Below are 12,891 nucleotides of genomic sequence, written 5' to 3' on the forward strand. Positions count from 1 at the left end.
AATCTCACCTGCATGTAAGTCCATTTGCGTACGAGCTTCTGTGCATTAAAAAGAAATTTAACCACTGAATTTTGGATTTAAAGGGGTATTTTGAGCAGCAATTGCCATATATACCCTTGGACAGCAGATTAGCTGATTTACTGTGTATGACAGGAGATGCTGGAATTGACTCATGGGTGTGAGAGATCAAGATCGTTGAGATCATGGACAAGAATGGAGATCTAGTGAGAAAACACACCTCACTTCGGGTGAGCAGCACAGGTGTGTTTTCTTTTATAGTGAACACAGGCAGACAAGAGGAATGCAGAGATGATCCACATGAGGCAGGTAGGAGTTTCAATATTTTCTGGATGCAGCCTTTATGATCACTCAGCGATGCAATGTCGGACACAATGCACTCAATAGAGGGAGTGACTTAGAGAAAAGTGCTTGTCAGTGTTGTGATTACACTGTTCGCAGAGTAGGTAGTAGCTATAAGTATTTTAGGTGTATGTAAGTAGCACATTAGGAAAATGTGATTTAATTAATGCACTGATATTTTAAAAAGGTGGAGTTTAGTTCTTACTTACAATAACTATCTAAAAGTGTAGCAAATTTGAACTATTTTTATCGCATTTAAATGATGCTTTTAAGAAATACACTCATAACATATTCTGAAGTAGTACACTTTATTATACTACATATAATACTACAAATCTATTTGAAACAACAGTGGTATTTAGTAAACGTTCATTGTTGTACTCTATATTAAATAACGTTATTTAGTACAGAAAATGAAATTGTACCTAAAATGTACTTCATTGTATTTGAGTATTTTTAGTGTAGTCAAGTACACTTTTATTTTCACCTGGGAATGCACCCCCAATCTCATAATGTTGACTGAAAAATAGCATCGCATATATAAATGAAATAAAGGTTAAACATTATTAATATCACGAAAGCTGTATGTTCAAGAGCAGTGTTTTGTATTTTGCTTCTTTGTATTTTGTAGTTTGTCTAACAATAAAAACACAGACAGAATCTTGCACACTGGCACTAAATACACACAACACTGCAACATACAGTATCTTTCCCATGTGGAAAAATGGTTCACAATATAATGAATGTTTCCACTAGATTGTGTTTCCCTCCAGCAGGGCGTTGAGCTATTTCTTTTATAAACTTTGTGTGTCCTTAAACAGATTTTTGGGTGTAATATTTGGTATTCATCAGAAATGACAAAAAGACAGCAAGCCTGCCATGATTATTAAATAACTGTCTAATTATAGGCATTTAGTTATTCAATTACTCTAACTGCTGCCATTAATTTTATAGCCACAAGGTGGAGACATAAACCAACATACAGAAATACAGTGTCTGTCTGTACAGTCTCTAGAATAACTATAGACAATTTCAATGTGGGGATGTCATTGGCTCATGGACATTTCCTACGTATTATCAAACTATTTTATAACTGTATCAAGAGGCAATTTAATCATAACTTATTGTTAAAACAGCTATAATGTCATTATTTATTAAAATGTGGACCTTTTTGGATTCTCGGAGGCTGTTAAAATTTAAACTGTACCACAGAAAGAACTCAACTATTTAGTCTCCACTTCACTTCCTAATCTGCAATTGCCTCTCTGAATATCACACTCACTGTACCCAAATAAAAAAAAAAAAAATACTAATACTTCCCTTCTTAGACTTTACAGACCTGAAACTTGCCTACAGCACTTATTCATTGTTGCTCTTAGTTGTGTAAATTGCTTCCTTGTCCTCATTTGTAAGTCGCTTTGGATAAAAGTGTCTGCTAAATGTAAATGTAAAATACCATTGTTTTTGTTTACATCCCTCAAAATGGTCTATAGATTAAAAACAACTTTAAAGTAACAATGAATAGCTACACTGTAAAACTCAACTTTATCAACTGAAATGAGTGTATTAACAAAAAAAAAATCGACTGAAAGTTCATTCTACTCATTTGAAAAGAGTTTTGAGCTCAGTGTTAAAAGTAATAAGTTAATTAAATACCTCATTACTTCAACTTAAATGGAGCAAGTTCGCAGTACTCCTATAGTTTAGTTCAACTCAAACGGTTTGTGTTGCCTTAACTTATTGGGTTTTACAGTGTGTAGTATCTTCCTAACTAGGTTTTTTCCTGTGCTTATATTCAATTTATATTTTAAAAAAGGCATTTCATATTTATTTCTCTATTTTTTCATATTTACATTAGCATTACAAGTATTTATAATCGAATATATTGAGTTTAATTTTATATACAGTGTATGTTTATATTACTTTTATTGATTTATTTGGCCAGCACAGTGTACATTAATTAACATTGCTTCAAATGCACTATTTAGCCAAATGGCTGTTTTTCATTGGTTGTCACTGGACAGACAGTAAAATTGTGTCCCTAAAAACAAAATAAATATTATACAATAAACAAAACAAATATAAAAGAGCACTAAAATTCACACATCTATACAGATCCTAATACAAAAATGATGTAAATTGGTATACATTTTGTCTCAGTCAGCACCATTGTTTAAGTCAGTGCACTGATCAGGGCATCAGCTATTGTAAGTGCTGTCGAATTTGCTAAATTATTCCACTAAAATGTTGAAAATAACCAAAAATAAAAAGTAACTATCATCAAATAAATACACAAGAGCATATGCACATGTACATTACCATACTAACTACCTAAAATGACAGAAACTATGGGGGGCAAATGTTTGTAATTTTGCAAAGTGCATTTAGATTTGTTTATTTATTTTATTTTAGCTCCCTTGTCAATCCTTACCCACCATCTAAATGTTTTGGCCTCAGAAAGCACACTTGATCTTAAGCTCTTCAGCAGAGCTTTAGTGTCCTTGCGTAATTCAACCTAAAGGTGGCGCTCTAATGTTGATAAACTGACTAAAAGCACTGACACTTATTAGTTTGTGTATGAAAAGCTTGCAGACTGTGTGTAGGATGAACAGGCCCAGCGTGTCAGCTGACCTTACAGTACACCCTCATAAAAGATGACAATACAACTGGGCATTTCAGTGATATATAATAACAATAATCACAATGCAAACTGAGCACTAAACACTCTCAGATAAAGCAAACTCATTAAAAATCACCTGAACACAAGGCTTATATACAATAAAGCAATAGTAGAGGAAAGTTAATCGACTCAAATTTAGGAAAGCAACAACAAACGCACACACAATAGCACCTGTATTCATCAGTTAAAGCATTAAATAACATCAGGTAAATGTCAATGTAATTCCAATGATTACAGCAACATCTTTTACAGCATATTAAACCCTCCATATTTGCTTCTGCTCCAAAAATGTACAATTATTCCTAATGTAGTCCATTAGACTTATGTAAAGACACAGCGGAATGAACCGCCAACTTATCCTGCATATGTTTTACACAGTGTATGCCTTCCAGCTGCAACCCATCACTGAAAAACACCCATACACACTTGCTCACACACACACACTACAGACAATTTAGCCTACCCAATCCACCTAGCGCATGTGTTTGGACTTGTGGGGGAAACTGGAACCCATGCGAACACGGGGAGAACATGCAAACTCCACAACTGCCCCAGTCGAGGCTCAAATCAGCGACCTTCTTGCTGTGAGGTGATCGTGCCACTCACTGCACCACCGTGACGCCCATAAGGAGATCAGTTCTATAATAATAATACTGATAATATGAGTCTGTATTACCATCCCAGACTGGAAAGTGATTATAAAATCAAAAATTCAAAGAACTTTACTGTTTAAAAATGATTATAAACCTCATATTTCAGTTGTTAAACAATTATTAAGGAAGGTAATGAGATTTTATTTGACACATAATATTAAATTGTAGGTTAGAGTTCACCAAATGCTTCTGCATATAACTTTCCCCACTCTTATGTGTGTGTTTGTGTGTGTGTGTGTGTGTGTAGATGTGTTTTGATGAAGAAAAATACACACAGGTCTGAACTTAACACTATTAATGCATCTTTATACCAGATGAGCAGAACACTTATAGTCAGTTTATGCATATATGTGTGTGATTATTCATCATTTAGTGTTTCTGTAGTGGAAATAAACACATCTTCAAGCATACACATAGCATTAAATCTGCAGTTTATTGAGTATATTATCATTTGGATAGTTAAAACAGACTTAAACAAAGACAAATCATGGTCATTGAACAGCTTGTGGAAGAGTTAAACACAGGAAAGTCAATATTTTATAACTTCTGGAGGGAGAGCAGAGACTTTACAGAGGTCAAACCTTCACTGTGTCCAGCACATATGTTCACATACACACTGAGTGCTCAGCTCTAAACATACCGTAAGCATTAAAGATAAAGTAATAAGCCTTACATGTTAAACTGTAAACATTAGTCTAGGTGTCATGAGGTTTGATCCTCATGGTGATGTGTTTCAAGCTGTTGTAGTAGTTGTGATCCCAGCTCCACCAACACACACCGATAGCGTAGTGGGTGCGATCGTGACCCCATAAGTACACACCGTTGGGGTTTGCATGGTGACACTTTTTATACCAGAATCCCCCGAGGAACTCTCTGGCGCAGTTCTTTTCGTACAAATCTTGGTCTTTGTCAAAGGTGGAGAACTTCATTTCATTATGGGCCGTCAAGGAGTCGCCTGCAGAGAGGAGGGATATTGATTAGGACAATAACTCAATATATATATAAGATATCATGAGTTTTAAAGTGTCGTACCTGCTCCTCCATCCCTGAATCCAGAAATGTGCAGTTTATAGCCGTCGTCCTCAGATGCCACAGAGAAGGACGAGTAATGAGCGAAACCTCTCCTTCCTTCAAAGTCCTCCATATCCACTCTCAGCATGTGCCTCTTGTGGCGTGTCATGTGGTGGATGTGCTCCAGCCCTGTTCTCACACACACACACAACATACAAAGAACATGTTGAACCAATCACTAGACATGAACATTTACACAGACGGATGTCAGATCTCACCCATCCAGTGTTCGCCCTCCATAGACCCGAATCCTCTCTTGTACTCTTTCCATGGCTGATAGAAATTCAATGTGCCGTCCATCCTCCTCTGAATCACCTGTAAGAGGGTAATACACAACATAAATGATTGCTCGTGTGTGTTCTGATGAGTGTTTGATTACCGAAAGTCACTTGTACCGTCCATCCTCCGTTATCTTCATCTCTGCCATCTGATACCATGTGACAGAAAGCATGGTGAGGGTGGTCACCGTCTGGATGGATGGTGTAAACCTTACTAAACCTTTCTCCTGATTTGTAGTGATGAGAACAGTCCAATGGCTTATATCGGTCCCTATAGTCGATGGCCGAAGCAACAGAGACAAGAGCTGCCAAAAGCCAGATCAGCTACATGGGACAGAGATTAACATCAGTCCATACATCATGCCAGCATGAAGAAAGATGTTAGATCAGGGTAACTGAAGCAATGAAGGATGTGGGATCACTTACTGCCATCTTCTCAGTCGCTCCACAGCAGGTCACAGCAGAGCTCTGTTCTCCTAGAAGAGAGTGATGAACAAGTTAATCTGAGGTCTGGTGTAAATGTGTGAAGCTCAGTGAGGAATAAAGCAGTACCTCAGCGCTGGTGTTTTTCAGCCGGGCTCAAACTCTCTTTATATCTGTCAGACTCTCAGACTCCTCCTCTGGCTCTTTATCTTTATTTTATGTTGGAGAGGACAGTACATACGTGCATACATTTTTATCCATTCTCAACTGTTAAATCGCTAATTGTCAGATATATTAGTTTGCATTATTAGTTTGCTTCTATTTACCGAAATAGTTTTATACTGAGGGAAAAAAAGAGCTCTTCATTTACAATATTATAGTTTTCTTCTGACAGAAAAAAATTATTTAGCAAATGTCAGTATATTGTAAATATATCTCCATGTAAAATGTTTATTTTATAACCTTTTTTTTTAATATATGATTTTAAGTTTAGTTTATCTCATAATTTACACTGTAGATCAAAGTCGATGTGTTTGCTCAGTTCATAATCCAGAATTGTCAGTGTCATATTCATGTTATATTTATGTGTTACACTGTAAAAACACAAATTAATTCAGTCATCTTAATTGTTTTTTTACAAATTTAAGTGGATTGAACATAAAATAATTAAGTTGTCCTCCTAAATAGTTGTGTTGGTTCAACTCATATTAAATTAGTAGTTTGAACAAGCAGTTAAAGTAATTTTTGAGTGCATACACTGTAAAAAATGCAGGTTTCACACAATTCATTCATGCTGTCCCAACACAAATCAATTAAGTTAATCTAACACTTTTAACAAATTCATGTCGATTAAACGTAAAAAAATTAAGTTGTCCCAATTAAATCTTAAAAATTGTGTTGTTTCAGCTCATTTTAATTAAGTAGTTTGAACAAGTAACAAAATATATATTTTTGTGTGTATGTATGTGCTTCTGTCGGCTTTCCTTCCTACTTTTAAGTTTACAAACTACAAACTTCTTTTCATATTCATTCATTTATTCATTTTGGCTTAGTCCCTTTATTAATCTGTGGTCACCACAGTGGAATGAACCACCAACTTATCTAGCATATGTTTTTCACAACATATGCCCTTCACTATAAAAAAAAAAAAAATGCACAAATTCCACACAATTCATTCATGCTGTCCCAACACAAATCAATTTAGTTAACACTTTTAACAAATGTAAGTGGATTGAACATACAAAATTAAGTTGTCCCAATGAAATCTCAATAATTGTGTTAATTCAGCTTATTTTAAATAAGTAGTTTGAACAAGCAAAAAAAAAAATTATTTGAGTGTTTCAGCTGCAACCCATCACTGGGAAACATCCAAACACTCATTCACACACATGCACTACGGTCAATTTACCAGTCCCACTTTATATCAATTGTCCCTAACTACTATGTAGTTAAATCAAAAAAATAAATACAATGTACCTATTGTGTTTATAATGTGTTTGAGAACACTTGTGGTGCTCTTGAGTTGGGATAGAGGTTGGGTTATGGACAGGTTTGGTGGTATGGGGAGGTTTAAGTGTGGGTTAAGGTGTAAGGGATGGTCAACAGTGTATTTACACATGTAATTACAAAAGTAGTTACAGATGTAATTACATACATGTATTTAATCAAGCATAAGTACACAGTAAATACATGTATTTACACAATAAGTACATTGTAACAAACTATTAATTCCTGTGTAAATACAAATTAGTTAAGGCCACAATATAAAGTGGGACCAATTTACCTACAGTATACCACGTGTGTTTGGACTTGTGTGGGAAACCCACGTGAACATGAGGAGAACATGCAAACTCCATACAGAAATGCCAACTGACCGAGCCGAGGCTCAAACCAGCGACCTTCTTGCTGTGAGGCGCCACCACATCGCTCCACTATTCATATGATATTCCTAATTCAGACACACACTATGACACAATACCTGACTAACAGAACGTAAAGCAGTGCTTTTCTCTTTTGGGCATTGTGTTTTTTTTCCTTAGTTTTTAACAATGTTTAATGAGGCTCGGGCTAAAGCAGGGGAAAAGACCTTTGCCCAAGACCTGACCTGGAAGTGTCCCAGATCACTAACTATCGGGCCGTTGTGCTCGGCTCATTCTATGATGTGAGCCTCAACACTGCCCACTGAATGCAGATGGACGTCGAGGTGGTGTCACTGCATTTGTTGAGTCATAATTATTCATTCATTCATTTTCTTGTCGGCTTTATTAATCCGGGGTCGCCACAGCGGAATGAACCACCAACTTATCCAGCACGTTTTTATGCAGCGGATGCCCTTCCAACCGCAACCCATCTCTGGGAAACATTCACACACACACACTCATACACTACAGACAGTTTAGCTTACCCAATTCACCTGTACTGCATGTCTTTGGGCTGTGGGGGAAACCAGAGCACCCGGAGGAAACCCACGCGATGGCAAGGAGAACATGCAAACTCCACACAGAAACGCCAACTGAGCTGAGGCTCGAACCAGAGACCTTCTTGCTGTGAGGCGAGAGCACTACCTATTGCGCCACTGCGTTGCCTTATTTCTATTGTATTTAAGTCCAAAGTGAGAACTGGACTCGTGTTTGTGTTTATTAATATTTGGTTACTGAGCAGCAACAACACTTTAAAATATGAGCAGTTCACTTGTGACTTTCTAAACTAGTCGTGTTTTGAATTTATTAAATGCATAATAATGGTGATAACTCTGAAACCAAGATTATCAACCCGGGCTCATTGTGGAAACGTAGCCCCGCGGACGTTTCTGCGGACCACGATTTACGTCCCGGGAGGTACGTATTCGAGCGTTTTTTTGTTTTCGTGGATCCGCGAGAGGCCGATGTGCGCGCTTTTTCGCGTCTCGAGCAGGCGCCTCTCGGGAGCGCGTGGCGTTCGCGCCCGCGCCGTTCTCGCGCGAAAAGCTGTCGGATCGGAAAAAAAAAAAAAAAGCAAAAGCCCTCGTCTTCGATTTTGACCGCGTTTTCGGATCCCGCCGCGTTCTCGCCCTTAATTTCCGGATTCCGTTTTTTGTCTTACCTGATTTCAGGAACCCGCTGTTCCCCGGACTCGATCCCGGTCGTCGTCCACCGCGGCCGGCTCTGGCTCCTCCTCCTCCTCCTCCGGGGCCTCCGCCGACGCAACGCTGTGAGCTAGGCGGACAAACTGATTGCGTCGGGAAAGCCCTCCACTCGGAGGCGAGCCGTCGGCCGGTGAGCACGAAGAGGAGGGGCGGAGCGGCGCCACACCGCCCCGCAAAAAACCAAACAAAAAAACCTTTACGTACCTCCGGCCACGTAAATCGCGGTCTCCAGAAACGTCCGCGGGGCTACGTTTCCAGAATGAGCTTGGGTTGAAGATTATTCTTCAGTCTATAATCACACCAAAATCTATAATTGCATCCCTAATTGATATGCAGTTCAAGACACAACATATAAATGTGTCTGAATGTAGAAGACGCCTACTTGATTAGTGCACTGCTTTTGTTGTGCTTTGAAATACAATATGTTTGTAAGGAAAGCCACATTGTACAGTGCAGTGATGTTATGTAGTTTAAAAATACAACATATTAACATATTAATGTAGAAAAACCAACATGGGTGTCTTAAGGAGCAAAAACATGGGTCACACTTTACAATAGGGTATATGCCGAGCTAGTGCAGTTCTCATGCTGATACACTTCCGGTGAGCTGTTATTGTGAACTTTTTACCATTTTATACGGTTCCTTATACAGCATTGATGTTGTAATGTCATTAAAATACATTCAGTTAAATAAACTTTAGCATTTATTTAGTTGCTCAACCGTAAAACGAGACAAAAAGCTGTTTCCTCGCACGCGCCCGTCAGAATCGGCAGGCTAACGCAGAAGCTCCATTGAATATACTGGGGTAAAATAAATGCTCAAAGACATGGCAGGGGAAATGTAATTTAATGCAGTGCTTCTTGTACAATCTGAGACCCACTTTAAATCGGAAATCACACAGCTAGTGGAGATCGCTGATTTTTAAAGAAAACAGACCTTGAACGCACCAGATTTTGCATTGGCATTCAATTCGCCAGAAGCGCTTAACCCAGGTTACTGGCAAACTAAAAGTCCTATTAGCATGCTTCGGCATATACCCCATAAGGTTCATTAGTTAATGTAAATTAATGCACTTACTAACATGAACAAACAATCAATAATACATCTACTACTGTATTTAACCATGTTAGTTAACGTTAATTAATGAAAATACAGCAGTTCATTATTAGTTCATGTAAACTCACGGTGCATTAACTAATAGTAACAAGCTTGGACTTGGATGTTAATGTTGTAAATGTTTAATTATGATTAATAAATGCTGTACATGTGTTGTTCATGATTAGTTCATGTTAGTAAATGCATTAACTAATGAACCTTATTGTAAAGTGTTTCCAAAATATGGCATATGGGCTCTTATATGCTGTTGTGTCATCACTTATATCTCTCCGGCCCCTCATCTGAGATGCTGTTCATGAACCGGCCCCCATGACAAACTAATTGAATAGCCCTGCTCTAGGCTAAGCCCCAAATGTTGGAGGAAATATATATACTGTCACGATTGTGGATCTGTCTGTTCTTCTATGATGTGTCTGCGTGTGTGTATGTGTGTGTGTGTACGGTGTGGTGCGTTATGCGCTTTACGTATAGGCGTGTATGAGTGTGTGTGTTGGGTGTCTCTGTGTCTGTGTTAGAGTCGCGTTGCTGTCAGTTGTGTTTACCTTATCAGCTGGGTGGTCACGTGTACGCTGTCACCAGCCTTGCCGTGCGCAGCACCGCTCAGCTGTAATCAGTGGACCACAGGTGCAGCGCATTACCGCGCCTATATATGTTCAGCGTTTCTGTCTCACAGTGTCAGTTCGTTTTCTTCACGTCTGTTTGTCTGTGTCCTGTCAGGTTCCGGTCGCTGAGTTCTGGTCGTGTGTCGCGGGGAGAGCTCTGTGTTTGGACTCTTGTACCTTTCTGTTGGCGGCTCTCTGACCTTGTTCTTCAGTGCTCCCTGTTCGATCATTACATTTCCTGCTGCTCGCTTGACTCACTCATCATCTTCCTGCGTTCTTCCTTCTGTCATTCTGTCTGAGTCAATAAATATTATTTTACTTGCAATTGGGTCTCCCTGTATTTCGTGACATATACTTTGCCTATAGTGTTGGGCTGTATGCTAAACCTACCACAGTATTAGACTTAATTGCAAATGAGTAAAACATCAATCAATATCTAACCACAATGAACTGAACTAAACTGAACTCTGAAAACTGGACTGAAACAGTTTCGATCTACTAGAACTTCTGGGTTCAGCTGCTGCGACACTTACATTTGGAAATGCTAATCTCTAAAATGAAATCTTTTTCTTTAATGTCCAGGCCGAGGGCAACACGGTGGTGCAGTGGGCAGCATGTTTGCCTTACAGCAAGAAGGTCACTTGTTCGAGCCCTGTGTAGGTCAGTTGGCATGTCTGTGGTTTGCATGTTCTCCCGATGTTGGCGTGGGTTTCCTTTGGGTGCTCCGGTTTCCCCCACAGTCCAAACACATGCACTATAATTGATTAATAAAGGGACTAACCCGAAAAGAAAATGAATGAATGAATGAGCTTTGAGAGCCACTGAAATAGCACATTTAAAAACAACACAAGTTGATCAAAGTGCTTTACAAACACATATAAAACCATTAAGAGCATCTTACACTGCACTTAGAACTCCACACAAGTGAATGAAAAGGGGACGAACTACATCAGGAAGAAGCTGGAGAGTCTTGCATTTTCACCATCTGCAGCCTAGACAGCAAATTCTTAGACAGACCCAACTGTAATGAATTGCAATAACCCTGTAATGATGAAATTCATTGCTGATTTAGTTCATTTTGGATTTCTATTCTGTAAGTTTTATTGACATTTATTAAATTGTTCGACCCGTGATTATACGTGTAACCAGACTAATGATGTTTAAGGCACACCGTATGTAATGAGTTTAAACCAAATCAGATCCAATCATTATCTACATTGTAAAAGCGCTGGAGACCATTTCAGTGTGGTGATGTCATTGGCTCATGGACATTTAATACTTATTATAAAACTCATAAATGTAACTAGAGGAAATTCAATCATAACTTAATATTAAAACAGCTCTCATAATATCATTGATCAACATGTGGCTCTTTTTAGATGCTATAGAAACTAACAATGTAGAACAGAACATACATTGGGGCCATTGCTTTTGTTTACATCCCTTAAAATGGTCTATAAAAGTAAAGATGAACTGAATTGAATCTAGATTTGATATCGGAGAAGCAGAGCACATTACAGAATATAAATATGCACTTTTATTCAGCTCTACTCTATATTAATGTCACTTTACGTTTGCTTTGGGTCAGTGGATTGTTCTGTTAGTAACCTTGGAGGGGGAAATATATTGTCTATGATTGCTAAGGGTGTTTACTGTAAGGAGAGGCACATGATCACCTAAAGGACAGAAACGAGTCCTTCTGGAAGTTTTGACTATGGCTCTTTCCAAAGCTGCACACTTATATTCAACCTGTTGTGTCCAAGATTATGTCTTTCACTTGCTTTGGGAACAACATGGCGTGTTTTATCTGTTAACCTTTAGAAGTAATGGCAAATAAGTATGCGTCTGAGTTTACGTAAGACTGCCGGTGTGCCTATAAACCTCTGTGCCTGATGCAGTAGCCAAAACATCAAGTCCACATCCAGTGGCATTTCAAAACCCCAGGATGTGTCCTGTAATATCAAAAGACAAAACACATTCATACGGAAATGATAGACATATTAGAGCTCTTAGTTTGTCATTTGGAAAAATCTGCTGATGCAAGTTTAACGATGACAAAAGGGCAAAATCACAGACAAAAATAAAATCCTCTAGAACAGCTTTATATTCTGTATTCAGTCATATTATTGTTACCCCTGGCAAATTCTGACTTAAAGTGACTTTCATTCAACCATCAAGTTTGTTTCTGACCAGAAATGACACAGGCTTCTCTCAAAACATAATAAGATGATGTACAAGAGGCATCATCGTGGAAAAATCATTGTTGAATGTAATGGGTGAGGTAAATACCTCATTACTTTAACTTAAATGCAGTAAGTTTACAGTACTCATATAGATCAGTTTTTTAACTTTACTGAAACAAATTATTCAAAGATGATTCCTTGATGACTCAATTTTTTATGTTAAGTGGTTGTAAACAATTTATTTGAGCTGCATTTAAACAATCAAATTACGTTGAACATTATTAAACTTAATTTGTTTGTTTAAATTCAACACAAATAAATTGTTTGCAACAGTTCTGCATGCAACACTTTTTTTCAATGTAGTTTTTAGCAATTGGTTTCCCTTAAACGGTTTGAGTTA

The 12,891-nt window shown here is 38.0% G+C and overlaps 2 protein-coding genes across 4 annotated transcripts in view; one reads left to right on the plus strand and one right to left on the minus strand.

Annotated features, from left to right (window-relative positions):
- trip10b (thyroid hormone receptor interactor 10b) overlaps nt 1-12,891 on the plus strand; it is an 80,892-nt gene that overhangs the window by 1,455 nt on the left and 66,546 nt on the right. Inside the window, exon 2 of the mRNA XM_087235033.1 lies at nt 154-248. Within this exon, the coding sequence (XP_087091159.1) occupies nt 204-248 (45 nt within the window). The 5' untranslated portion in view covers nt 154-203. The remainder of the gene's footprint in view (nt 1-153; nt 249-12,891) is intronic.
- Nucleotides 4,108-10,292, minus strand: mfap4.14 (microfibril associated protein 4, tandem duplicate 14). 3 transcript variants are annotated; one of them, XM_087236199.1, is made up of 6 exons: nt 10,249-10,292; nt 5,469-5,518; nt 5,160-5,366; nt 4,983-5,079; nt 4,726-4,893; nt 4,108-4,648 (listed from the first exon to the last, which is right to left on the minus strand). In XM_087236199.1, the coding sequence occupies exons 2-6, from the start codon at nt 5,472-5,474 to the stop codon at nt 4,389-4,391; spliced, it is 738 nt and encodes a 245-aa protein (XP_087092325.1). In that variant the 5' UTR covers nt 5,475-5,518; nt 10,249-10,292; the 3' UTR covers nt 4,108-4,388.

The sequence above is a fragment of the Danio rerio genome, chromosome 1, assembly GCF_052040795.2.
Source record: "Danio rerio strain M-AB ecotype USA chromosome 1, GRCz13ab, whole genome shotgun sequence".
NCBI lineage: Eukaryota > Metazoa > Chordata > Actinopteri > Cypriniformes > Danionidae > Danio > Danio rerio.

Excerpts from the sequence above, each read along its gene's own strand:
- mfap4.14 (XM_087236199.1), bottom strand. Across the intron at positions 5,080-5,159 it reads AAGATAACGGAGGATGGACG|GTGATTCAGAGGAGGATGGA; the intron begins GTACAAGTGACT and ends ACCCTCTTACAG. Across the intron at positions 4,894-4,982 it reads GGAGGGCGAACACTGGATGG|GGCTGGAGCACATCCACCAC; the intron begins GTGAGATCTGAC and ends GTGTGAGAACAG.